General features: G+C 41.0%; 2 protein-coding genes across 5 annotated transcripts in view; both read left to right on the top strand.

The window, feature by feature from the left end:
• Positions 1 to 4630, top strand: part of MOB3C (MOB kinase activator 3C) — a 38667-nt gene extending 34037 nt beyond the window's left edge. Inside the window, exons 5-7 of the transcript XR_005106779.1 lie at positions 985 to 1049; positions 2396 to 2465; positions 4579 to 4630. The gene's annotated coding sequence lies outside the window, so the exon portion shown is untranslated. The remainder of the gene's footprint in view (positions 1 to 984; positions 1050 to 2395; positions 2466 to 4578) is intronic.
• On the top strand, positions 4577 to 24047 carry MKNK1 (MAPK interacting serine/threonine kinase 1). 4 transcript variants are annotated; one of them, XM_037404519.1, is made up of 12 exons: positions 4577 to 4680; positions 7908 to 8163; positions 9035 to 9132; positions 10563 to 10642; positions 12070 to 12143; positions 15447 to 15551; positions 18575 to 18630; positions 19209 to 19304; positions 20252 to 20446; positions 21082 to 21246; positions 21861 to 21904; positions 22838 to 24047. In XM_037404519.1, exons 2-12 carry the CDS (start codon positions 8049 to 8051, stop codon positions 23064 to 23066), a joined length of 1257 nt encoding a protein of 418 aa, XP_037260416.1. In that variant the 5' UTR covers positions 4577 to 4680; positions 7908 to 8048; the 3' UTR covers positions 23067 to 24047. The 4 variants fall into 4 exon arrangements, with proteins under 4 accessions (XP_037260416.1, XP_037260418.1, XP_037260419.1 ...); XM_037404521.1 differs by having other exon boundaries at positions 4579 to 4680; positions 8065 to 8163; XM_037404522.1 differs by lacking the exon at positions 9035 to 9132 and having other exon boundaries at positions 4579 to 4680; positions 8065 to 8163.
• Positions 24048 to 27402: the final 3355 nt, after the last annotated feature.

Here is a 27402-nt window from a genome sequence, read left to right on the forward strand (position 1 = left end):
CATGGAGGTGAGGGCGGGGGGGGGGATGGGGCGCGGCGCGGCGGCGAGGCTCGGCTGCCCGGCGTCTTGAGGGGAGCTGCGGGAGGGCAGCCCTGAGGGGGAGCGCTCCGTGCCTGCAAGAGCCGCAGGGCTCCCCCGGCTGCGAGCGCGGGGCTTGTCACCGGGGCTTGCCGGGACTCCTGTCAGGCGCGGGGCTTGCGGAGGAAGAAGCACCTGAGCGGCGGCAGCCCCGGCTGTGGGGTGGTGCCGGTGGCTGGGGATAGCTGGGGGTCGGTAAGATGCCTGCAGCCCGCCGGCCGGCACCGTCGGGGCTCGGGGCCCGCTCCGGAGGACGTGGGAGTTCCCTGTGCAGGGGGTCGTTCATTCCCCGAAGGCTTGAGCTGCCGTATCGCACACGTAGCGCGGTTTTTAATAAAGTGTGGTAAGTCTGTGAACTCCTGTGAGGCAGCTTTCTGTTAAGGGTATTGCTGGAGTGGAAAAAGAGCGGGCCAAGGCGAATCAGCCTGCTCCTGGATTTGATCATGCATCTTTTGGTTCTTTTTTTACATCTGTCGAAAACTCGATGAGACCTGTGAACCCTTGGGACCACTGAAAGTCTGTCGAGGTTTAATGTCTGCTTCGCCTCTGCCCTGTCCGTTAGCCTGACCCGGGTGACCTTCTGAGGCAGCCCAGGGGGAGAAGCCAGCGCAAGGTGGCGGCTCGGCCGCTGGCTGCAGCAGTGCCTGTGGTGGCCAAAAACTATGACACCGCTGCCGTTAGTTTGTGAAGTGTCAGATTTGTCTAAAAGTAAACCACTCTCTAGATTTCTTTTTTCCCCGCTTGTGAGTTTACTGTTTATAAAAGGCTGTCATACAAACTTACGCCCCATGATTAGCTTGGAAAAATTGGCTTATAGCCTGATAACTTTGAAGAGCTACAGTTTGGCGGTTTTTTTTCTTTTTTTCTTTTTTTTTCCAAAACAGAGCTCCTCTTCATGCCTTCCAGGTGCTGGATGGAAGCAAGGCAAAATATCCTCATGGAGCTGATCATCTCCCACTGCTGTTCTAAAGGTAATTGCTTTTGCTCTTGGCAGCCTTCCAGGTAATGTGGATTTAGGTGACTTGGACACTTGAAAGTTTCTTGACGATGATCTTAAAGGTCTTTTCCAACCTAAACGATTCTATGACATTATTTCATAATATGTATGCTGTATCAGTACTCCTGAATGCTTTCAAAAAAGATACTTACTGTTACGAGGAATTTCCTCTCACTTTCCAGTACCTTCCTAGTAACAAATGTTAAAACACTGGTGCAAATTTTATGTGATGTCAGATGTGAAAGGACAATGGAGTTTAATGACTGTTAACTTTAGAGTTGAAAGTACAGAGGGGGTGAAAATGAAGAAAAAAAATCACTCTTGTTTCAGACTTTAAAAACACGTTTAGTTTGATTAACTTTTCCATAAAAAGCAGCTTGCTAATATGGGAGTATGTTGTGTAGCTTTTTTTCAAGTGACAAATGTCATTACCTGGTCATTTGTGGGGTGTGGAGCAAGAGCAGGAAATGCTTATCTTGCATCTGTATGAAATTAAAAGTTGTCTTCTAAGAAGTTTTTCTCTTTGGTTTAGACTTGAAAACTAGTAAGGGAGTTGAGTGGGGTTAGAGGTGCTAATTGGTGATGCAGGGACAGTCTTCTGAGAATTGATGCCGTCAGACATAAACGAGAGTAAGCAGCTTGCTGTTTAGTAGATGGCCCTCAATTTACTTGGCTTGTATATCTCCTTAATTTAGAAGTGCTCTAGGGATTAGAGGAGCTTTGAGTAGCTGAGTCAAAGTACTGTTGCAAGGACTTCTCTCATTTAGAATATGTGTGATCTGGAGTTTGAAATAATTTTGCAGCTAAGTTCCTGCTGCACTGTGATGGAAACTCTTAAAAATGAATTTTCTGCCAGTGGTCAGTAGCTTGAAATGTCTTGTTTGGCTGTACTTCTTTATGTGGAAGAAGGGCAGATGGTTTTTAGTGCAATAACCAGTGTGTATGTCATGTTATTCCTGACAAGGCTTACTGTTAACACTTAGTTGTTAGCCCCATGAAATACACCCTTTTATGTCCTCTCATCCATGTGGCTGTCTGAGGCATGTTGTCCTAGAACAAAAAATTAAAGAGATGACTATTTTTTTAAGTCACCTTCAGTCTCACTTGTTGTTATTACTGGTTCATTTATGGTGAGGTAAGTAAGTTTGTCTTGTTTGCCTTTGTTTTTCCAGTGGGGATGATAGCAATTCTGTTGCCGATGTTCTGAATGATAACTAATGCTTTTAAAGAAATGTGTGTCATTGTAAACATAGGCAGACCTCAGCAGAAGATCTCATGTCTACAGCATGTATGCTAAAATATGCTATTTTCTCCCAACAGGAGAGGGAAAGGAATGCTGTGCGCTCTCCTGTCAATTAAAGTTCTCACTGCTTCTCCAGTAGTAATCAAGGTGAAGTAATAAATTGGGGTGGGAGGAATCTATTTGAAATAACTTTATATACTATCCTGCAAAGTGAGATTTGCCCGTTGCTGGAGATTTTGACTTGGAACCTCAGAACGCCAATGCTTAGATTGCAGGGGAAATGGTTAGCTGAGAGTGTGGGAAGTTAGACTCTGCACCTTGTGTAGATAAGGTGCCTCTGGCCTCCTAAAAGGGTGGTGGAAGGGAATCACAGAACTATAGAGGTAAAGAAAAAGGTTGCTATAACCTTTTCTACAGAGTGAAGGATTTTAGAAGGATGGTGTCAGCTGTTAAACTGTGTAGGTGTTAGTGATGCCTGTGATAAGGCAGAATTAATAATTTTTCTCAGCTTTGCTCTTTCATGAAATTACACTGCTTGTGCTTCCTGTGGACTTTTGGGTGTTCGTTTCAAAATGTTAGTACCCCTGTATTTTACTGGGAAGATGTTGAAACATTTTTTTAAGTTCCTCTTCCTTCATGGATAATTCAGATTAATGAATTAAATGATACTAAAAGTTTTCTTGTAGGTGGGATGAGAAGGTAACTTGCACAGCTGAGGATTAATTATGGCAAACTACCGTAAAGATGAACAGTTTGTAAGAATACTCACTTCTTACAATTTGAAATTAATATTCTTAATGCAGTACAGAATAAATATTGAAATCTGCCTCTGGTTTTGACACAGAGCTGTCCTAAAGAATTGGGCATCCTTCCTCTTCAAATTTTGTTTCTTTTAATGTGTAATGTTACAAGCACAATTAATTGCTATGTAGTCACTTTATAAAGGTAGCTTACTAGATTATCCTGAGCTTCCTGCAACTAGCAGGTTTTAGCAGAATCAGCACCTGCTGAGTGAGTCCTGTTTCATTATGAGCCACATCTACAGGAATCGAAGTGTTACTGGAGAAGGGAGTGTACAAGAACAACAACTGAGTTGGGAGGAAAATTATGCTGAAGTCTGTTTCCATTTTGTTTCTTTGTTCAAAACTGGATGTCTGAACTTTAAAGTGGCTTAACTTTTTTTTGAGTTTTGAGCGTGCACTTTTACATTTGAAGTCTGAGAGTAACAAGTATGTCTTGCTTGTGGAATCAAGGGACTCACTCATATCCAATTATTGAATCTATTGGCAGCTGTTTGAACAAGTAAACAATGGCTTTGAAAATAAGCATAAATCAACAGCTAAGTTGGATGCTGGTCAGAAGGTGCAGACTGGTTTCCCTGTTGTTGTTCAGTTAGGCAGAATAGAAGCCTCATCAGAGATCTCGGAAGGCTTTTATTCGGTCTGAATAAGTAGTCTTTGCTTTTGCCATATCTGTGGGACAGTAATATTTTTGTAATTGCAGCTGTTTAGATACCACCTCAGTGGTCTGAAAACATCCTGTGCTGCCACATCAACTTTGAGTTTGTTTCATCTGTTGAATTTCAGGTTGTGGCTGCTCTCTGTGAATCCACAGAAGGCTTTATTTTAAGGCTCCTGATTCTTCTTTTCTTTGTGGTGTTACCTTGTTTGGTAACACCATCTTGCTATCGCTGCCTTGTTTGCCGCTCACTAGGGGTGAATTCAGTACTAGTGGTACCTATTCTCAGGAGAAGATTTTTCAGCTATGGTAAATGATTTCTTATGCTTCTGGTCTGTTGGAGCCTGTTTGGCTGCCTTCAACACCATTTTCAAGATATGCTTTAACTTGGTGCTGTTACAGCTGTAGTTGCAGCTCTGTCTTGGCAGAGTGTTGATCTAGGTTAGGAGTATGATAATCCTTATCCATTAAGAGTAATTCTGTATTTTATATCTAAACTTGTTATGGTTCTCCAATGGTATAACAACAAGAAGTAATGAACACCATAAATCCCTCCATTGTTTTTGCAAGGCTGTAATGAAGGGGTCTCCTCTTCAATTGAAATGACTGGTGGGCTGGAAATAAGTACAGAATACAAAACACAGTGTTAAGAGTTATAAAGTCTTTAATGTGGGTTTGTGTTCTTGCTGTGTGCTCACATGAAGCCCAGCACAACAGGTTCTTGAAATCTCTTGAAACTCTGGGCACTACCTGAATGTAGCTTACGTGATTTCTGAATGTGATTGTTTCTTTTTGGCTGCAGAACAACCTGGCTCAAGCAAGACTTGCAAGTTTTGAAACAGGTGGTAGTACACGGACTCTGCTTCAGCTGCTTTCTTCTGTTGAATTCAACCACACAAACAAGGTATCCTCTTTTTAATAGAAAGAAGCATATGTACTGTGTTTTCCAAGAGCTTCCTGTACATATGTGTGCTTGGGAAGCAGACTAGAATGAGAGGAGAGTTACATCTAGGTAGTGGATTTTGGCATGTTTGTATATGGAGTGTTAGGAAGCAAGATGAAAGGTGATCTAAGATCTAGATGAAGTGAAACTTAGGGCAATTGTTCCTTTTCTCCTTCACTTGGCATTGTTTGCAAGTTGTCCTTATAAGTGCTTTTGTTCATCCTTTTGAAGATGGCTGTAGAGGCCTCAATAGCAAATGGGAAGGGCTGTAACTATACCTTCCCACGCAGGCTCTGAATGTTGCATGTGTTAAATATTGCCTCAGCATTGATTTATGATGATGCTATTAAAATCCAGGACTTCAGCAAAACTGCAGCTAAGACAAAACTTGCTCTCTTTGCTTGTAGTGTGGATTTTGCCAGGTTACATAATTTGTAAGCAACTTGACTGGAGGAGAACGACAGATCAGAATTTGAACTGTTCCCTATTTCTTCAGCTTTTGTCAGACTGCTAGTCAGACAGTAGTTCTTAGAGAACAGGCTGACTGTTACGGTCGAGAAGGATGTAAGAAGTGCCCTTTCTCAAAGGCTTGGCTAGTCTGCACTGAACACCAAGTAATGTTCTACTCCCACCTCCCTGTACTCAGCCAGAAGAGGTTATGAAGTGAGTGGACAAGTTGATTTGGTGGAAGCAGAGGTTCAGCGCTTCAGGCCACACTGTAAATGACCTTAAAATGACAACAGTTAGACATTCGTCTTGGACCTGTCATGTTCATGGGTCATTTCCTTCCAGAGCAGTTCGTCCAGTCTCTGAGCTTTCTGTCTGGCAGGGTGAGCTTCCTAAGAGCCCACAGTGTCTTTGTCACCAGAGGTAATCATGCAGCATTTAAAATGCCTCAACATTGCTTGGACGGTTGAGGCACACTGTGTCTCAGTGTTATCAGAAACTGTTTGGTATATGGTCACGGAAAACACAGGAATTTCTTTGAAAGCTTGAAAAACCTCTGAAGCATGTGGCTGAGCTAAAGGCGTTTTCTTGTCATCCAGTTGTTACTTACAGTTCATTATAACAAAGTGAATTATGAGAATGAAGCTGTGATGTCTTTAAAGGAAAAGCTGTGTTGACAGAAGTGAACCACACAATTATGTGAAATAGCAGACCAGAAGGGTAATAACAATCTAATGTAGCAAACATGTCGTGCCTGTGTGAGAGCAAATTTGGTCAAGACTATAGGTTGAAAACACCAGATTTTCAGTAATTTGGTCTCTGTATACATGACTAGTGAACTTCCTGGTTTCAAGGAAGCAGCTCTCTAATTTAGGAGTTGAGTCAGACTAAAGAGAATTGAAATAATGTAGTCAGTTATTAAACACCAGACCGTAAATATTGTAGCCAACTGGTAGAGTGCAGGAGATGGTTGTGAAGAAATATGTCAGCTGTGCTAAGATGCAGGATTCGTCTCTTGTTTTTTTGCTAATTTTTACGCTGTTAGGAGCTCTGAAACCATGTTAATACTTGAAATGGAATAGAATCTCTCTAGGTGTGACTTGTTGACTTGCAGGTGGTCAGGTTGTTAAAGTGACTTGTTTGACACCTTATGGAAACCAAGCACTTCCTTCAAGCAGACAGCTCTCTCTGAATAACTATTAATGCAAGCTGAACTGAAATTGGGGAGAGCTGGAACTCGCTGTCAGCGGCTAGCCTTCTCTTTGTGTTAAAATTCAAAACTGTATGTGTGTCAGTTTGAGTTGAAAGGAAACTGTTGCTTCATAACTTGGTAAAATGTACACTTTTGTATTTCTTGCTGTATTTAAGAACTTATGTCATCCATCATGATGATTTCTTAACACATTCTGCTTAAGTCTTGAAAATGAGGATTTACCCTTGTCTTGAGACTGATACATTTTTAAGTGTTTCAATAAGTTGTTAATGAGAAAAGGCTTTCAAAATAGCCCTTTTCTTATTATTCAGGCAAGGTGAGTTCAAAGTGACACTCATAATAGTTGTTACTGACAAATATTGACAAGAAAAATACAATGAAGCAAAGAAAAAGTATTTGGTGTATTGGTAGATTATTGTGTAACATCTTCTGCCTGGGTGCTTCTCCTGTGTTTTAAGAGTACTTTAGAAACAGTGAAGAGCAGAACAACTGCTATTTGCAAAGGCTCTCTGTTAAAGGAGAATTGCCAGAATTTGTTTTTGTCAATTGTTTTCAGGGCTTGCTCTTCTTTCATTACCGGTGTCCTCATAATTGTTCTATTTCTAGGGATTTAGTTTTTCCTGTAGTGCAGGATCTTTAATTGGGAATTTACATGGCAATCTTCCTGGCTGTAAAATGTCTTAGCACTGCTTTGCTACTGCCTTAAAAACTTGGAGCCATGACTTTTTACTGTTGGGGCCAACTTGGCAGGATGTGACTGGTGGTGTAGCAAAGTGCTCATGTGAGTATAATGTGGAATCATTCAACCTTTTTGGAGATAGGTTAGCTGTATGAAGCAGCCTCTAGCAGAGGAGGCGTATTTTTAATTTTATTTAGGCCTTCCATAAGAATAAATAAATAATAATAATTTTTTTATTTAGGCCTTCCATAAGAGTACGTGGGTGTTTTTTCTTTTTTCTGCCATATTATCTTGCATCAGTGAATTGTTATCTCTGACTAAGCTCTTGTGATATCTGCAGCTAGTAATGCAGGAAAAAAATCTAAATGCCATAAATGCTGCTTGTTTTGGAGCCCAAGTTATCCATTGCTCTGTGGTTTAGAAAGGCACGTCATGCTTCTGTGAAAAACGTTTTTTTTCCTGGCCTTTTGGCAGCATAAACTGACCTAGATTGTGCCTTTGACCTGTTAAATCCTGCGGTTCCTTTGTTTCACCAGGTTGTTTGAAACTTCCCCGCACCTTCCTCCTGTTTTGGAAGCTCATTTTCTGCAGCTGACTTGAAAAAAATCGACTTGTAAACCAGTAGAATAGCTCCAAGAATAGTGCCCTTGTGAGGGCTGTAAATCGGGTCATGTGTTACGTTGTGGGTAGCTCGTGGTGGTTGTTGACAAGGTTATTCCCATGCTTTGCCTTACTGTGCTATAAGAGAAGGATTCAGTATAGGTGCATAGTTACTTTCTTCTGTTTTTGCATTTGTGTATCAAATGTTCCCAGAGCTGTTAATTAGCACCCAAATTGTTGTTTTTTTAGGTTTCCTATGATATCTGGGGGAGATCTGGCAGCATGTGATGAAGACAAGCAGAGAAACTTTTGGATAGCTTAAGAACATAAACACGCAAGAGCATGTTCATTTTCTCCTAAAGTAATTGATTGTGTGTTAAAGGCACCTTTATGTTCTGCCACACAGAGATGGTCAGCAGTCAGCCTCTCCCCATAGCAGACAGTGGGAAAAGAAAAAAGAAAAAAAGAACCAGAGCCACAGATCATGTCCCTGGAAAGTTTGAAGGTTAGTTGCAATTTCTAAGCTTCTAATTGTAGTATTCTGTTTTCCCTCTGCTGTTCTCTGTTTTCTTAGCTAAACATTGCTTTTTGGGAAACATTCTAAGTTGACATTTCTGTTTTTCTTTATCCCCTATGTTTTGGTCTTCAGTCTCTTTTTTTTCTTTCTTTTCCTCTTGGTGCTGAAATCTGAGTCTTGTTCATAATCTGGTTTGGTCTTTGGTTTTTTTTTTTTTTGTTTGGTGGTTTTTTTTAGTAGGAACAGTGCTGATGTTGAAATGTTTTGACTACAGATGTGAGCACAAATACTGTGAAGCATTGTAGGTCAAATACAGCTCAGTGCGACAAAGGTGACCAGTATAAAACTACTTAGTGGGCCAGGAGCATTGTAAGGTATGCTGCAAACCAAGATGGTAGCAGTCTTCTAGGTTTAAGCTTTCGGATTTCAGTTATACTTAAAACACTCTCTGCAAGTAGATTTTTGTATGGTAAGCCTTTTCTGATCAAGGAGTGAAATGTTTTCCACCTGAAAAAAAAACTGGTTCTGTGTTTTACATGGAGACAGGGAAGGTGGATGAGGTCCTAGCAGTTACTAAGCTATAAGATTATTCATACAAGAAACAACTTGTAATTTTGATGCTGGAATTAAGTCTGCTTTAAATTTTCCTGGAACTTGGAGGGGGGAATTGAAAAATGAGGCATAATTAAGGCTGGCACATCTACTTTTAATCCTGATAAATCTATTTTCTGTCTTCATTACCAAGGGAATTTTTTCAGTTGCTGTCATGAGGGATGCTCATCAGATAAATAGCTTGTCTTTATGTTATTCACTGAAATGCTTTGGCTAATGTGTCCTTTCTGCTGGATTTCTTTGGCAGACTTGTACAAGCTGACTGCTGAACTTCTTGGTGAGGGAGCATATGCCAAAGTTCAAGGTGCTGTCAGCCTTCAAACTGGGAAAGAATATGCAGTAAAAGTAGGTATAGAATAAAAGCAGCATCGCTTCTGTCTGTAGCATGTCTTCTCCCTCCTAGTATCTCAGTGAAAACCTGTAGTAGTCGGTAATAGCAAAACCTTTTAGAAAATTTTTGACGCTTGAGATGAGCCTGCTTTATAACTGTTGAGATATCTGTTGTCTTAAGTATTGTGCCTCTGGAGTTAACTGGTATATCAGCTGCAGATAGAATTCATAAACATTAAATACGTGATGGTTAGATCTTGGGGCAAGCTTTCCTCTCATGTCCTGATTTGATTGTAGCCCTACCAGTTTTTAATCTCTTATGAAAGAAGAGGCTGAGTTGTCATCTAGTATGGCCTACCAAATAGTGCAAACTTTTGAGAATGCTGCTCAGAGTTCAGAGAGCATCAGTTACTGCCATTAGTTCATGTAAAGCTGTCTTATATTTTGACAGAGGTGAATCTTCTGTAACAACATTATTAAGTGTTAGGGCCCATTTACACATCTGTGGTTATCCCGAGTCTCCCATTTAATTATAAACACTTTATGCTTGATTCTTTTGCAAAAGCGAATAGGCACAAAATTTTCAGCCTCTTTAAAAATCTGCTCCTTTAAATGCTGTGATTTTGTGTGTACTTGGTAGAATTGAAAGTTGAAAGTCTGGAACAGACAAACCGCTGCATTATGAATTAGATGCGATGAGATACCAAGTCCCATGTAGTGCTGGTGAGTGGTTTGCCTGTTCAGTACCAGAGAACTTTGGCTGTAAAAATGAGAAACTGATACTGGATACAGGTGGTGGTAGTATTTGCGGTGATGTCATGAGTTCACATTCACACAGCAATCATTCAGTCTTAGCCTCTGTGGAAAGCCTTTGTCCTTGTTCTCTCACAGCTCGAGGAGCGTGTGAAGGAAAGTGACTTCTGATGGCAGTACAGAAGGGCTCTGAGATGGAATGTGTGTTTTCTTTAATATGTTAGGTCCTGTTATTGGGTCTCCATGAAGTTAGCACTATGAACCAAACTCATTTTGTGGTGAATTTACTACTTAAATGCCTATAATGACAAATCTCTTTTTGGCTGTTCAGTGTCTGATGTGACTCAAATCTACTTTTGTTAGAACTCAAAAGGATATCCTTTTCTGCATGTTGCAAGGTTAAAGTGATGCAAGAAAAAGCTTGTGGTAACTGGTCAGTGACTTCTGTAACGTGTGGATTTAGTTCCTTTCTTCTCTTCCTGTCCTCATTTCTCTTGTCCTTTGAATGTCTTCCAGAGCTCCGCTGACACTGTAAATAAATGACAGATGAGAAATTAAACAAACAAAGGTGGAGTGTTTCTCTCTGGTGGGCATGCCTGAGATTCAAGCCTTAGATCACTTAACTAATTCTAGAGCTATGTGCACAGTTCCTGCAGTAATCTTTCAAATAAGAGCTCTAACTCTTTCCACAGATCATTGAAAAAAACGCTGGGCATAGTCGCAGTCGGGTTTTTCGTGAAATAGAAACGCTGTACCAGTGTCAGGGTAACAAGTAAGTATAGACCCTTGTGTGTGTGTGTGTTTAAAGTATCTTGAATATTTTTTCAAATTTTCAAGCCTCTTATGTGTGACTAGGTTAGGAGCTTTGCAGTAGTCTTCTTAAAACCAGTTGAAATTCAGCCTTGACCTATTCAAAAATAAGAATTTCCCCTTCTTTTACCTGTGAAATTTGAGGAAATATTTACAAAATAAGTCACGTAACTCGATTAGCAAGCAGGTCAGTGTAGCCTGAACATGCTTCAGTGATGAGTGGCTGTTGTCCAAATGAGGAATTAACATTTTGAAAATCTCCCTTGTGATTTCACCATCAGCAAAAGCTGACCTGATACCAGCTGCTGTTGAAAGGAACAGTCTTGCCATTCCTTTCCTTAATGTGTGGTTTGTCCTCTTTGTGTCGGCCTTCCTGCTTTTGCACTGGAACTCTCAGATCAGCCAAAAGCTAACTTCGTTTTCATTTGAATATGTGCTGACTTCACATAGCCACAGGATGAAGCAACTTTAAAGAAGCAACTGCTACTCATCTCTGAAAAGGAGGGAAAGGCTACGCCGCCAGTGGCAGCATGCTCTGTGAGGAGTTTTAAGTCAGTTCTGAAACTACTCTTTTAGATGTCTCTGGTATTCTAAAATGTATATAACAGCTGTTATCTGCGCTCCAGTTGTGCATCTTGTATCGAGCCTTTTTTTTACAGATTTTTAGTACAACACTTAAAGATAGCTTAAAAACAAACTTCTTTACCAAACATGTGGGTTTAAGTTGTGCTATGGAGAAGCAGATTATATGTCTTCTGTGTGTGGTTGAGCACATGGTCATAACTGATGAAAAATTCAAGCTCTCATGACCACATGCAGAATTTGGATTTTGGGTGCTGTAGGTTTAGAAAAATCTGACTTACATGTTTGACATTCTCAGGGCAACATGGGGTGTTTGTGTGCTACAAAGGCTGTACGCTAGCTAGACAGGAGCGAGTTAATTTAAAAATGGTAACTAAGGCACTGGATTTAATATCATGTTGACAGGTGCCTGTCTGCTTCAAACCTTGTGTGTTCTGCCTTGTGATTTCCAGAGAGAAAGAATGCCAATTATTTCTTTTTTGTTCTTGCCTTCAGCACAAATGCAGTGTTCTAAACTTATTAAATACAATCTATTACCAATTATCTTCCTGTCAATTGAGCAGAACTCTTTCACAATCCTGTATGATTTTGGTGTTTGGCCTGTTTCCCCCCGCTTACATTTGTGTGAGTTGGAAATGTGGTTTTAATGCCACAGGCAACTAAAACAACATATTTAATTACAACTTTTATTTTTGGTTACTTCCGGAACTTCCTAATTAGCCATGATGAAACTCTTCATTGCTCTGTTCACACTCTATACCTGTTTGTTCTATTTCCCCTTTTTTCTTTTTTTTTTTTTTTCTTAAGGAACATTTTGGAGTTAATAGAATTTTTTGAAGATGACACCAGATACTACCTTGTCTTTGAGAAGCTGCGAGGAGGTACTGTGCAGTAATTGTGCTTTGCTCCCTGAATCATTTTGGTCCTGTTCGTCTCGGTGTTTTAAAGCAGAAAATGAAAAGCTTATTTTAAATGCTTGATAATTTTGAGACTAAGAACTGGAGGGAAAAATATATAAAGCTTGATGGTTATTCTTTAATACTGATGGGTCTGGTCATACATTTGCAATCCCTGTCTGTAGTTAAGCTATTGAAATGTCAGCTCTACTACAGCGGAAGCTTTGGAATATAGTTAATAGGTCACAGTACCTCAGGCAAGGAGGGAGATGGTATGTCAGGTATTATGTATGATCATAGTACAGCATCTGTATCTGCTCTGGTAGCATTTTCTTTTGATGTAGGATTGACTGTTTTCTGAAACTCGGCACCGTTGTGAAAAACGTCTTGCTTCAGTCTCGGGTTGCTGTAGTTGTGAAGCAGTCTGCTTGTGGCTGTTAAGAGGGCCCATCAAGTGAACATGTGTGGCCACTGGTCTCCAGGATTTAATGCTCGCCTGGGGAATTAGAAGGCTGCATCAAGCACTTCATGGACTTTCTCACATTTGTCTGTATGGAGCACAATTACAGTATGTATTAATTTCATGGCTGTGCAAAACCAAGAGTTAAGTGTAGCCTACCTTTCAAAGAAAAATTGAATTGACATCTATTGTCACTGGTCAGGAAGGTTTTCAGTAGCAAGCCATATGTGCAAGAAATGCAGATTCCTTTGGTATAGATGCAAAACCTTTTAAAAAGGAAAATACATGCTTTCTTCCTTCCCTTAAAATTACTGCATCATTTCATTGTGGTTTCCTCTAACGCTCTTCCTCTTAATGCACAGATTTCTCTGACAAATTAGCTATAATAGGTCTTGATTGAGATGAATCTGCATTTGTCTATTTTCCCATGGCCACATTCTTCCATTAGTTAACCCTCTGACTGTGGGACTCCGCACGGCTGCTGAGAGGATAATAATACTATACCTTCTTCCCTCTCTTAGCTACTGTTTTTATAGTGGTCAACTAGGTGAGGCTAGCTTTCTCTTCAAAAATTTTCAGCATTTGAAGTTTAAGGTAGGTGGGTTTGAAGAAAGAAATAAAGGGAATTAGGGTTCAGACCAGCTTCTGATGTGCTACACTTTGTAATGTAAGCAGTGGGGCTGGCAGCAATGAGAACATTCATCTCCAGTGCGAGCCTTACTTCAGTAACTCCAGTTTCGGAGACTGATGTTACCTACAGCGGTGGGGGCTGTCTTGGGCGTTCCGCTTTCAGCTTTGCCGTCCTGTAGCTGTGGTAACTGAAGGAGCTCTGCTCCCATTTTAGCTGTGTTCAGTTCACCATAATATGCAGAAGCTTTTTAATATCCTTGCCTGACAGCATTTTATAATTGAAAGTGTTAAAATCCAGCTTATTATACTGAACTTACATGATATGAGACCTCCCCCCCCCTTTTTTTTTTCCTGTCTGAAATGCATTTTGGGAGGTGCTATATGGTGCTTTCTCTCTGAATATTGAAGAAGTGGTAACGACTGTGGCAGGAGCGCCCTGCTAGTCTTTCTGTTTGTTGGGTTACTTTATGTGAGCTGAATATAAAGTTTTTAGAGTATGTTTTCACTGATATTGATACAGTTCTTATCTGAGAGTCTGGAACATAAGCTCTATTCAGAAGAGTAATCTGAAATAAACCTGCTGAGTGCAATGAGCGCTTCAGGTTGCTCAGTATTGTTTCCTTCGAAGTCTGGGTTCTTGTCCACAGGGATGGAAACATCCAAGAACTGTTAACTATTTCTGAAGGTGAAAAGATCAACTATACCAGGGAAACCCTTTGAACTCTGTGCCCGCAAGAAATCTGTAGCAAACCAGAAAGTGGTGGTTTCAGCAAGGGAAGCTTTCTGTATTTAAAATCTGATAACTTGGTCCAAAATGGCCTTCTTCCACCCATCTGACATGGCACGTCTGTGCATATCTGAAGAGTCTTTTGTCATGTCAAAGCGTATCTGAAGAGTCCTTTGTCCCTTTTTCTTCTTTTTGACTTGTCTTTCCTGTTTCCTCTCAGAATTCTCACTGTGGAGGAGTGGCAGCAGCATTGATGATACAAGAATAGGAATTACTGCGATAGAGAATGGGAGGTTTACTTCCAGATCTAGAACTGAAGAATAAAAATGAAATCACCTGAGATATAAGACGGTTATTGGGTGCTAATAACAAATGACAGTTACTTCCTGAATTTCTCTGCCTGATTGCTTTTAAAAATATACCTCTCTGAGTAAGGAAATGGAAGGCTATTTAGTGGGCTTGGATCTCTGGACTACATTTAATTGGTTTTCTAAAGACATTTTTAATCTTTTAAGATTGATGGAATTCACTTAAAGAAGATAAGGAGTCAAACCTCCCTTTATCCTCTCTTAAAAGGATACCAGTGGAGCTCTGCCTGCAAGCTACCAGTCCCTCATTATGTTAATATTAGAGAGTTCTTTTGCCAGTTTTCACATCCCTTGGCAAATTCTGCCTTAAGTCAGTCTGAGACTTACCTTGATGTTAGTGGGAATTTTAATGTTTATTTAAAGGTAGAACGTTGTCCTGTTTTGATGGTGTTGGGACAAGAAACACGTATATTTGACTTCCAGTGTGGGGTTTCAATTGTCACATTACCCAAAGTGAGGAGAGTTAGTTTGAGCATGGCCGCCTGTGACCCAGGAAAGGATGGGTTTTGCTGAAATGCTATGTACATCCTCAGCTGATGTTTTACTACTACAATAATTAGCACAATAGCAATGAAATAACAGTAAAAATCTCTACTGTCCACAGTGTGTGGAAAAAAGTCCTGTGCTGGGGCAGTAAAGCAATTGCTCTTACGATGTGCTTAAACTAGTGGGCTGCCATGTTTGAAAATTATGTTCTAGCATTCTTAAGTATTTAAGCTGCTCAGCTGTAACTTTCTTCTTAGTCATTTCTCTGTTTGGTCCGTGGAAGTTGACTGCTATGAAAGACTGTTAGAAAAATGAGAGATGAGGTTACAGATTTGTGATACTTGGTATTAGCTCATCATTATTTTCTGAGGCTCTTCTCATATAAAAACATGGGATTGTGACACTTCAGTTTCTGCCATGTAAAGATACTAGGTCAGAGTGTTAGTTGCAAATAACTTTTCTAAGTTATTTCTGGCCTTGCTCACACTGAGATTGGTTCTCCCTTTATGGCAGGCTAGTAGTGGCTATTGCATTTTTATCATCATATTGACAAAGCCTTTTCTCAGCTTAGGCAGCATTCATACTAAGGTTTTCCCTTTCACCTGTTACTCTGACAGGTTCGATCCTGGCACATATACAAAAGCGAAAGCACTTCAATGAACGAGAAGCTAGCAAAGTAGTGAGAGATATTGCCTGTGCTCTGGATTTTCTTCATACAAAAGGTAAGAGAAGGCTGTCTCCATCTTTACTAGTTAATATTGTACACTTAGGTTATGGAGCACGTTTTGTCTTTAAGTAGTCTGTTTAGATTTATTTCTATTTACAGAAATGCCAGATGACTTACACTGTTTTCCTTTAAATTACCGTATTAAAATATTATAATCAGCTGTGTCAAGACGATAGAGCCTTTTGAAGAAGAAAAGTTAAATCTGCATATGGGGAGAATTAACATTAGGGTTGAATCTGTTTGCTTGTTCTAGTTACCTAAGCCACCATGTGAAGGTTACTCAAAAGGGAACTAATATGCTTTTTAAATTCCTCCTCTTTCAGGTCTACAAAGATGCTTTTCTGTATTTACCCAGAATTTCTGCTGCTTACGAGACCTCTTTGTAGTAGTTTTTAGTCTCTACATTTAGACCTCCACTGTTGGGTTGAGACCACCTACAAGTAAACCATAGTCCTTGTTTGAAGCTGCCCTAATTGTATTTGGGGTTTGCTCAGGTTTAAAAGCAGTTCTGTTTGTAGAGAGTTATTCTATGTTAAAATGCTTTCATGCTGCTTTTTCTACTTGAGACTACTTTATTTTCAAAATTTCTGTGTGCTTTACGGTCATCCCAGAGTAATCTTCTTGTTGAGTGTGATAGATAACTTCAAAATCTTTCCTATTTCATGATTACCTGGTCTTGTATAGATTAAGCAGCTTCAGTTAAGGTTACAGTGATTACCTGTGAATAGAATGGTATATAATTGGAGGCTGTGTTTATTGGTTATTTATGTTGATAAATTTTTCCCTCATTTATTTGCCATTCTGATTAGCTGGGTAGATCTCAGCAGATCTATGTTTTCTGTCTTAAGTTGTTCAGTACTAGCCCCAGTTCCATAAATGTTTAATTGTAGGCTTTACTTGTAAGTCATAGGACTGCTTATATGTTTGAGTTGGAATCAGCATTTGTACCTTGATAGGTTGAACTGATTAAAAAGTATAGGATAGGGAATAAAGCAGTAAACCTGAGGAATATGGATCCTTTCACATGTTGTGACTGTTATGAGAAGTTAACTTGAATGTGGAAACAAACTTAGTTCGGATTAAGGTTTTTGGTAATTGTCATAGCCTGTCTATGTAATAACTGAACTTGAAACCTGCAGAGAATGTAGTCTTTGAATACCTGTATTTGGAAGACTTTGACTTTGAGATACAGGGCAAATGAGGAACAGGAAACTGTAGGCTGAACATGTGGAGAAATACAGTTTGATGTTAGGCCTACGGTAGTTGCTTAACTGCTGAAATTCTAGGAACACTGTTCAAGGAAGTTTAAACGTCAACTCAGCTAATACCTTTCTGTAGTTCTCTCTCAGACTTTAGTTTTAATTCTCCTTTCCCCAAACAAGAGGAGAGTGATTCATTTAAAAGGCTTTAGAGCAGCAATCCACTTTCTTGTTGTTTGCTGTGAATTGGTACAGTGGGGACATGGCTTGCAGAATCAGCTACAACAGCATCCCCTTGCATTTTATTGTTCCCTTTATGGTTCTTTTGTGGGACATTAAAATAATTAGTAAGTAGCATACAGACCACTAAAGTAAACAGGAAATTAAAGCAATTTTATTGCACAGCTTAATGGTGAAGTGCTATAGCTAGATGCTTTAAAAAAAAAAACCAACAACGGAATGAGGACAACTAATTCTTTTACCAGGAGTAGTTTAGAACTTAGCTGGATGATAATACTGCCTTACACCCACTTGGGATATGTGTGCCTTACTGCTAATAATCCACTGGAGGAGTGTTTAAAGGAAACTGTTGTCTTTTCTCAGCGCTGTGTGCAACTGCAAAATACAATGTTATATGATCAGATACATGAATTCAAGCAATGATACAAAAAAGTGCTGTTGGGTTTCACCTTGCAAGCCAGGCCAACTGCTGGGAGCTTTGTCAGCCTTGCTGTCAGCATGGGCCGCCTTGATGTATTTGTTTTGCCATCTTCCATGTATAAGGACTCTGAACGGTATCGTTATTGTGAAAGCTCTGATTCCTTTAGATTGGTGTTATGCTGTGCTGTTAACGTCTTTAAGTCATGTTGTAGAAAGTGCTGAGAGGAGGTGTTAGAAACTCCCTTACTGAGAATTTGGTGGGATATTTTCTTTTTTGTATTCTGAAGTAGTATCAAGTATGCTTGGGTTGTAATGTTTTTAAGCAAGGCTAGAGTGCAGTTAAATTACAGCAAGTTCCTGATTTGATTTGATTATTTTGCTTCACATTCTCTGCATTCCCATTAAGTGTGATCATATTAAACAGAGAACTTCCAGAAATAGTGTGTTTGGACATTTGAAGAACTGCTTTGACAACGCAGAACTACCTTTGCATATGAATTGCATGGATAGATACCTTTGCTTCTGAGTTGGATTTGCCTGTTCTGATAGCAGTTGAATGAATGAAGATGACCTTTGGTTGTTCTCCTTTAGCTTTTCCTCTTCATCTCCAACCTAAGCCTTTAATTTTTCTTTTACTTCAGCAGTGAGTGCATACCTTACTGTTAAAGGATGATATTTTCATCTGCGAACTTGGGTGGGGTTTTTTTGGCGGGGGAGAGCATGTCATGCATGTATTGTCTGTGCTGGTAGGAGTTCAGCAGACCACTAGTTCTCTGTCTAGAAAGGACCTTACTGTAGAAGCTTCAAAAATCTTTTGACTAAACTGTGTACACAAACTTGCTTACAGGTCAGCTATCTTTGTAAGCTGGTTTTAATTAACATAATTAATTTGGGCTAAGCGAAAAAGTTCCAGTGTTAAGTTTTTATTTGCTTGACTGACTCTCATGTACATTTAGAGATAGTAAAGGTATAGCAGGATGAAACAGTGACATTTAGTGAATACACTTTGCAATTAAATTACTTGCAGTATCATTAACAGGGGCTTTTATAGCAAACGCAGACCTAGAATATTTCCCAGGCCATCCTCTAAAAAAGACAAGTAATGAGAAATAAAACAGGAGAGTATCTTTTCTAATGAGTATTTTATATTCTTGTTTAGGTATTGCTCATAGGGACCTGAAGCCTGAAAACATCCTGTGCGAATCCCCAGAAAAGGTGCTACTCTTGTCTCTGCTTTCTGCAGGGTATTTTTTAAGCTGGTTTCCAAAAACAGCCCTCATGTTCTGTCTTGTCTCTTCTTGAAAACTTTTGAACCCATTGGTGAACTTCAACTACATTTGACAGAACTGAAGCCTGAAAGAGACTAAATTCTTTGGGATGTGAAAATGTGAGCATCTGGCTAAGGGATAAAAAGCCAACTGTTCTTAGAGAGGGCATGGCAATCGCAGTTGAGCACCTCATCTGTTCTGAGGCAGTACCCAGATGGGACAAGCAACAGGCCAGCTGGTCATGTTATGTATAGTTCCCAAACTGCCCTAGTGTGTACTGGCACTTGCCTAACCAAATAAAAAACCCAAAGTGTAGCTGGATCAGATACTAGTGGTGTGGGAGCAACTGAGGCAGAGGTGGCAAATGCAAGGAGTGGAATATAGCTGTAAGAGACAGGGTTTCACTAGCTGTGCTGCTAGACCAATTTGTGTTCTGTCCTGGGGTTTTCCACCTGGTGCTGTATTCATACATATTGCATTAATCCCAGTCTTCTGGACCTCTTACTGCTTTGTCCCCATTTTTAGGTATCACCGGTAAAAATATGTGACTTTGATCTTGGTAGTGGGGTGAAGTTGAACAGTGCGTGTACTCCAATAACTACTCCTGAATTAACAACGCCGGTAAGAGATCTACTGTAGCTTCATGCTTTTTCTCCTCTACCATAAAACAGTTTTTCTTGTCGCCAGAGGTGAGCTTCTGAAGGGCTTACCACAAAGTAACACCCAGCAGTAGACAGTTCGTTTAAAGCAGGTGTATGTGTGGTAAGTATTGTCTTGGATTTCCCAGTCATAGAACAAATATACAGGTTCACGGGGTCTCACTGTGTTAATTCTCCTGTTGGCCAGCAAGTAACACATTGATCCTGTTCATCTCTTACTCCCATCAAATGAGGAAGCTTTCATAGAGGTTTTTTATGTGCTTATGGATTGAGTTTGAACCTTAGTTTTGCGTTCATTTTGCCACATTTGGGTTCTGTAGCTAAGACCCATGAGCTAAGGGGGATGCTCTGTAATCGGTGTGTAGCTTTATGATACACGTTAGTTTGAAAAACTAGTACTATGCTTACTGCATTACTGTGAAAGAAAAATCTGACACTTTTGCAGGAGTCTGCTATGGAAATCACCTCCCATGATGTATTTGTTTACTTTCTGAAAGGCCTGATAACTAATGGATAAGATTTAAAAACTTGAAGTGTGTAAATTAATTTTTTGACCCTTTGTAAAGGATCATAAATTCATATGGAACAGCTTATGCTTCTGCTAAAGAACAGTAGGAACTCTTTTGCCTTCTATGAGGTCTCTGTGGTCCTTACACCTGAAATGTGTTAATTTTTTCTCTGTGCAGTACACTCACAAAATGTTTCAAATCTCTTGGCAATTCCATTTAACCTTTGAGAGATGCAGCAGTTGTCATTTGGCTTAATGAAACAAAACCTGCAGTAAATGTCAATAGTCCCTGATGCCTGATTCTGCTTTTTGAACAAGTCACCTACTGTAGAGGAGAATAAGCCTGAGTCTTGTCTTGATTTGACCCTCCCTTTGAAACTTGCGTGAACTTGGTTTCCTAGTGTGGGTCTGCAGAGTACATGGCACCTGAAGTGGTTGAAGTCTTCATGGAGGAAGCCACGTTCTATGATAAGCGGTGTGATCTTTGGAGCCTGGGAGTGATCCTGTATATCATGCTCAGCGGTTACCCGCCTTTTGTGGGCAACTGTGGCACAGACTGTGGCTGGGACAGAGGAGAAGTCTGCAGAGTTTGCCAGGTGAATGCACATGTTCTGGGCACGTGTGGGAGTGTGTAGTTTGCCCTGTGAACTTAGGGTGTAAAATTTGCCGCAATGCCAGCAGTGAAGAGCTATGTTTGTAACCTAGCCAGTTATCTGGGAGGATAAGCTGTCGCTGAGAAGTGCAGGTGGTATACAGAAGCTGAATGATGATATCCCTTTCTAAAGTAAGGTTTGGCAACTGCTTTTTTTCTCTGCCTGATGTGAGGTCTCGGAGCTTTTCCTCATCCTCTCCCCCACCCCACAATCCTCTGTGTTCTGTAATTCTTGATGCGGTTTATGGTAGTCGCCACAGTTTCTCAGATAAAAGTTGAGCCCCAAGAGAGTCTCCATGCATGGCCTGAATTCACTCTTTCTAAAAGCTGAGTATGTTGGCTGCGCTGTTACAGGGGAGGGTGGTGGGGGAAGGTGTTTTCAGCAATGTATCGTGTCCATCTTAGGATGCACTGAATCACTGTAGAGCTACTTGTCACTCTCTGTTGACTCCATAAGGACAGTGGATGGTTTCACTTGTCACCTACCACATTAGGTGAATGAAATTGAGTGAGAAGAATTCCACTTGAGAATTCTTCTGGTTGCACTCTATTTAAATTAAAGGATTTTTCCTTTACTAGAACAAGCTTTTTGAGAGCATTCAGGAAGGCAAGTATGAATTTCCTGACAAGGACTGGTCACACATATCCTCTGAGGCCAAAGATCTCATCTCAAAGTTGCTGGTTTGTGATGCCAAAGAACGACTTAGTGCTGCTCAAGTTTTGCAACATCCATGGGTTCAAGGAGTACGTATCCCCCTTTATATTTTTTTAAGGGTTAGTCTTCTTCCAAAGTGACAAGCTGTTCCCTGTCTCTGAACTTTTAGTAGTCATTGTGTGTTTTAGTGCTCTTATCTTGGCTAATTAAACGATACACAGTGGCTTTATTCTTTCTGGAGCTCTGTGTGGTAAATATTTGGATGAATCTGTCAAGCTTTAAGTGTGTGGGTTTTTTTTATATTATTGCTTCATGCATTTTAAATGGCTTTCTTGTGAATACAAAGTGCTGCAGTACACAGATTATTATGTTACTCTTTAATACAGTAATGCAGAATGTTGGTAGATACGGTTTTAAAAGACCGGCAGTGTCCTCTTTTGCTTCCCAATTGAGGAAAGAAGGGATAGAACCTCTGGAGAGCTTCTAAAGCTTTAGTCTTATACCTGCCAACTGTGGTGTCTTCTTGTGAGGGGAGACAAACTATGAAATGTGATTTGTAAACCAACAGTGGTTTCTAAACCCACAGTGAATTAGTTCATATGCAGCATCCATTAGTTTGGGGTGTCACCTATTTATCACTCTCTCTTGGGAAAGCTTGATTCCCAGCTAATACATAACTAACTTTTTTAACTGCTTCTTCTAGCAGGCTCCTGAAAGGGGATTACCTACCCCTCAAGTTCTTCAAAGGTAATTTTTTTTTTTTATTGTCTATAAACTTGGCCAGGAATAATCACTGAAAGAATGGGGAGAGATGGGAGGTGACAAATCAGGGGGTAAGATCCTGGGTTGAGAGTGGAATTTCATAAATGTGCAGCACTAATTTTGTCAAGAACATGAGATCCGAAGAGAAAAATGAGAGCTTTAATATTTCTAATCTTGCTTGTTTGTGGGAAAGGCATTGGAGAGGATTCCTGCAGTGCAGTGCTAATCTTAGTCAGGAAATAATGATGGTTTTGGCAGTTTGCTGCCCAAGAGGGGGAAAAAAGACATAAAGGCATGTATTATCCAAAGAGACTGCTTTCTGGTGGGTGAATAATAATAATATACACAGACTCGTATCTGACTTACACAGTGATCACCAGCAACTACAACGTCAATTTAGCTGTGAGCGGGGCAAGCCTCATTTAAAGTGATTTGATGGCAGATTCTGTATGCCCGAGAGCCTGAGTCACACATCTCTCTTGTTATTTCTGTATCTGCCACTGGCAATTCCAGGTGGTTATTCCCATCAGAAATTAATTTCCTGAAGCCAGATGCGCAATTGTAGTGCGATTGCAGTTCTCTGAAGAAAGACAATGGTATTGCCCCACATGCCCATCCTGTTATAACGTGTAGAAATTAAGCATGGCATCTCAGGTGGCTTCTTGGCTTTATGTCGGAAGTTCTTGGCAGAATGAGGACTAGCGCTGTGGCTGTTCCAAAACTCCAGCGTGTTTTTGTTACATATTGCTGGTCCTCACAATGAGGAGAGGTGCAGATATTAACTGGTCTTTTTGCCTGCTGTGTCTGTTTCGATAGGAGAAATAAAACTGCCTGGAAATAAATACTCTGCTGTGAGGGTAACCAGGTGACGTGACTCTTTGTGTGTGTTGTAACTCCTTTCTCCTTTTCCCTTGAAAGGAACAGTAGCACAAAAGACCTGACACTTTTTGCTGCTGAGGCTATAGCCCTTAACCGCCAGCTGTCTCAGCACGAGAATGACCTCAGCGCAGAGCAGGAGAATGTTGCCCACGCTGTGTGCTCCATGAAGCTTTCACCTCCATCCAAGTCCCGCCTCGCCAAGCGCAGAGCAATGACACACGCCACCAGAAACAGTGACTTTCAGCCAGTTCCCCATAAAGCCTTTTAAACTTCTTTCCTGCTATGGATTGGCAAGATCAGCCTGTGTTTTTACTTGGGATTTTTAGCACTGGTAAAAGCTTCTCTGCTTCTGCCACTTTGGTTAGAAGCTTGCTCTTGTGATGTGACTTGTAACTTTAAGGGGACAGCTTTTTATGGGAATGTGTTTTGCCTGTCAGATTTGGTGCATTAAGATAATTTAACCGATCTTTTTAAACTGGAAAAGATGGGTTTGCTGCTGGATTATTTGAGGTGATAAAGCACTAAGCTTTCCTTATTTTCCTCTTGGAAGAGCACACTTTAAAATGCGAACTTGAAAACATCAGGAAAAAAAACCCCTGTTTTGCCCTGCAGAGCGTCAGGTCTCTCCCTGCCTATGGCTGCTCTCTTGATGGCACATCTTGCAGGGCGCTGCTGCTAGTGTCAGCAGCAGGGACTGTTTTCAACAGCAGTGCCCTTCCCTCATTCTGTAGACTCGGGAAATGAAGATAATGACTGGGTAGATACCTGCCTCCATTGCCTTCACTAGGCTTAAATCGTATGAGGATGATGCTGTAAAGGTGCAAGGATCGCTCAGGCTTGTAGAGGTGAAGAGGACTGAGTTGCTTTTTTTTTTTTATTCTGTTGATAGTCTGTGTCAGAATGTGGGATGAAAGCCAGGGGTGTGTTTTTCTTCATGTGACATATTGTTCACTAAAATGTCCCCCATATAATCTTTTTCTGTTGTCCAGTGTGTCTCTTTCTCTGGCAGTTACATTCTTAAGCCTTATAACCACCATCTAACAGATTGTTTATCAAACAGTTTATATTTTGTATCTGGGTTTTCTTCTATATTAATGCTATCCTCAGTTATGCCTTCCTTTCTGTAAACTACTATTTCTCCAAGTCCTTTTGTGTGTGTTGCCTGAAGTTCTTAATGTGAATGGACAGGCTTCAGTGAATTTTGGTGTGCGAATAATTTAAGATTATCAAATGCAGAGGTACATCTGTACAAAAATGGTGCTGCAGCTGTTGCATTCTGCCTCCTGCGGTGATCTCAGGCTGGTGTCTATAGATTTTTGCTTCCAGTTCTAGTACTGTGGTGCACCAAGGGTCAGGGGCAATTTGGAAAGGTACTGGCTGAAAAGCTGAAGATTCTGAGTGGCCAAGGTGAGGTGCCCATGGGGAAGGGCATGGATGTTGAGCACTTTCTGAAAAGCAAGCTGTGAAAATTGGGCCACTAAGATGCCTGATGTGATGCGCCTTAACTTGCAGCCATTTCTGAAACCCTTTGCCAGGGCATTCTGTTCAGGGTGGAAAGGGGGAGGAGGTGGCGGCCCCCAAGTGTCAGCACAAACCCCTCCCAAGCAGAATGAGAAGAAATAAAGTAGCAGATCCAACAGGCGCTTGGAAATTGAAAGGTCAAAGCTGAATGTCTTTGCATGGCCTATTCAGAGTGGTTTTACATAATCTTTTAGCAGTGTGTATACAACTATTTTTATACAACATGCTGTATTTTGTGACTAATATTAAAGTTATTTAAAACATTTTATACATTGTGACAGTGGGCAGATTATGAAATGTATTTTTTGCTTTGTTTTTATTAAAACGCTTTAAGTTACGGATTTAACACATTTGGCAGTTCTGTGTGGTTTGTCCTGTTAATTTTTTTGGTGACATAGAAAAATAGAGGATTACTTCCTTCTCTGTGTGATATTGGATTTAAGACAATTTAAGTCCCTGAAGACTAAGCATACCTCCCTCTTCTGTTGCTTTATCAGTCTCTGGAGGCTCCTGTGATCTCTGCTGTCTTGAGGTAAAATGAAGATATGACTACACAGAGAGGGTTGGAAAGGGATCCTGTGATCTTTTGACTTCCATAAGAGATCAGATAAGTTCCTGAACTCACTGTCCCCTCAGTCATCTGCACTGTTACATTTTGTGTTCTTCCCTTTGATTTGTGCATGAAACAAAAGTCCGGAAGCTTGACCAGGAGTGGTGGTATGATGCAAAATACTCCTCTTGGATGGAGCCCCGAAGCTTTTCAGACTCTAGAAGTCTAAGCAGCAGCATTACCATGGAGGTGTGAAAAGGGGACATTAATGGTGCTGCTTGCCCAGAGACTACAGGGTCTGGTAGACTTATTCAAGTGTTGGTAAGTGGCTCTTTACAGACTTTGCTCTGCACCTGCTGCCTTTCACTGGTGGTAGTTTGCTCCACTAACTCACTCTGGGGCTAAGACCAAAGCTGCTGCTTCAGTGTTCTTAGGTGAACTATTGGTCTGGACAGTCAGTCCTTTCCCCCCTGTCTCCAGAACCCAGTGTGGAAAGTGAATCCAATACACGTGTCATCTTCACAGCGAGGAATAAACTGGCTTGCTAGCCAGATTGGCTTTCCCTTTACGAAAGAGAGCTTGGGAGGAGAGAGCAAAATGTCCAGAGAAAACCTTAGTTTGGAGATATTCATGCCGTTACCTTCAGCTAGTAGAATTGCAGTCTAGGTGGACAAGTATTTCTCTGGGTTTGAAGCCTCCTCCAGCATGGAGATTGCTTTAGCTGTCGCATGCGTGCAGTGCAAAGGATTTTAAGCACTGGCATGTGAAACACTTGAAGTGCCCAGCAGGACTTGCTCTAAATGGTTAAACTTTGCCTGGTGGTTCTGACAAGCCTCTGAGCTGATGGTGTAGGGCCCATCTGGCTCTTGCCTGCTCTCAGCTGCCTGGTGCGTGCTGCCAGCAGCCACCTCCGCATGTGACCTGTATTAGAGCATCCTTGCTCCCACTGGTACATACTTGCAAACTTGTCTGTTCAGGACTTGAAGCGATGATGTTTGGCTTTTCACTGAAGAGCTAAAATCTGGACATGCTTTTCCTTTTTCCACAGGGCAGTAACCTCTAGCAGAGAGGAAGGCAAGCAGCAGGGAGCAGTAGGTGCCAGAGCTGTGTAATGCTGTGAACTAAGAAAACCTCTCCAAGCGGGAAGAAGTGCTGATGTAAGCCAGTTGTTCTGCTTTCAGGTGTGGTCTTGTTTTGACTGCCTCTTGCAGAGTAATTTTTTTAGTTTCTTTGGATGTCTATGGCTAAGAGTTTGTAACCTTTGGGTGGGGAAGGTTATTTTGCCAGAGAAACAGGATGCAGCACTCCCCAGTGCCCTGTGAGGCTCACACCTGGCATAACCAGATCAGCCCATTTGTGACAAACACGGTGGGTTTTAGTTCCTTTTCCAGTGAAGTCTGAAAGGAGCAGGGATGCCAAACCAGGTGACAGGCCCTTTATTTGTACTCGCCTTTCTTTCAAAGGAAATCTGCCATATTCAAGTCAAATGCTTTTGTTTGACCTGTACTTTAAAACAAGCTGTTTCTCTCTCCCTCTTCCTTCTGGGCAAGAGAGGTAGCAGGGAGCACAGGAGACCTTGTAGCGGTGGCACAATAGCAGTGTTCCAGTGGTACAGATGTTAGATCTTTCTTTTCCTCAATATGAGAAGTCAGATTCAGCTGATGGTCCAACAGTCTCTTATCACAGGTGCCCCTTTCCCTCTGGTCTTTATTTTTCAATGAGAGTCCAAATTTCTTTAGGCATTTTATCCCCAGAAGGTCTAATTTAGTAGGCCTTCATGATGCTTTTTTCATGTCGATGGGGAAGAGGCACTTGTTTCTAGGTGAGAAGTCACTAAATGCAGAGACTCTGTGGTCTGTCCTTTTAAAGTAGTTGAGGGTGTGCTCTTGTCACCTGAATGTCTTTTGTTCGGGCAGCCTGTAGAAGTGTGACTTCGATTCATCACTGAATCCCACCATGTCTCCTTTGGAAAGGGCTGAATCTGTGCTGTGCTTTTTCAGTTACTAGTGATAAAATACACCAGGCAACCTATGTGGGCTCCCTGGCTTCTGAAAAATGAAAGAGGCTGTTGAAAATGGCTTTTGGTGGGGAAAATGGGGTGGGTAAGGTGAAAAGTGACTTTCAAGAAATCAGAAATATGTTCTGACCAGCAAGGAGAGAAGCAAAGCAACTAAGGTGATCTTTAATGTTAAGGTGCCCCCCCTGGAAAATTCTCCTTCCCCTTCCCAAACTTTTCCTGGTAGGTGGGTGATCAAACCAAGGGAGAGGCATCAGCACAACGAAGGGTGGTGGTGGTAATTTCAAACAAATAGCAACCAAACAGCATTAGTCTCAAAGTATTCTTTCTGTCCCCGTGGGAGCCAGTGGCACAGGATGCTCTGTAGGATTTTGCTGACCTTGACGTGCAGTATTTTACAAAGTGCATTCAACCTTGTGCTTGTGCTTTTACAGGTGCGGTTTCTGCATTGTTGGTTGCATAAAAGCAAGCTCCTGTTTTTCGTTGTGTGGCATTCTCTTTCTTCATTCCCCACAT

The sequence above is a fragment of the Falco rusticolus genome, chromosome 11, assembly GCF_015220075.1.
Source record: "Falco rusticolus isolate bFalRus1 chromosome 11, bFalRus1.pri, whole genome shotgun sequence".
In the NCBI taxonomy this organism is placed as follows: domain Eukaryota; kingdom Metazoa; phylum Chordata; class Aves; order Falconiformes; family Falconidae; genus Falco; species Falco rusticolus.

Coding starts and splice junctions, on each gene's coding strand:
- MKNK1 (XM_037404519.1), top strand. CDS start 8,049: ATGTTCTGCCACACAGAGATGGTCAGCAGTCAGCCTCTCCCCATAGCA. Junction 8,164..9,034: donor TGTCCCTGGAAAGTTTGAAG/GTTAGTTGCAAT, acceptor TTTCTTTGGCAG/ACTTGTACAAGCTGACTGCT. Junction 9,133..10,562: donor GGAAAGAATATGCAGTAAAA/GTAGGTATAGAA, acceptor CTCTTTCCACAG/ATCATTGAAAAAAACGCTGG.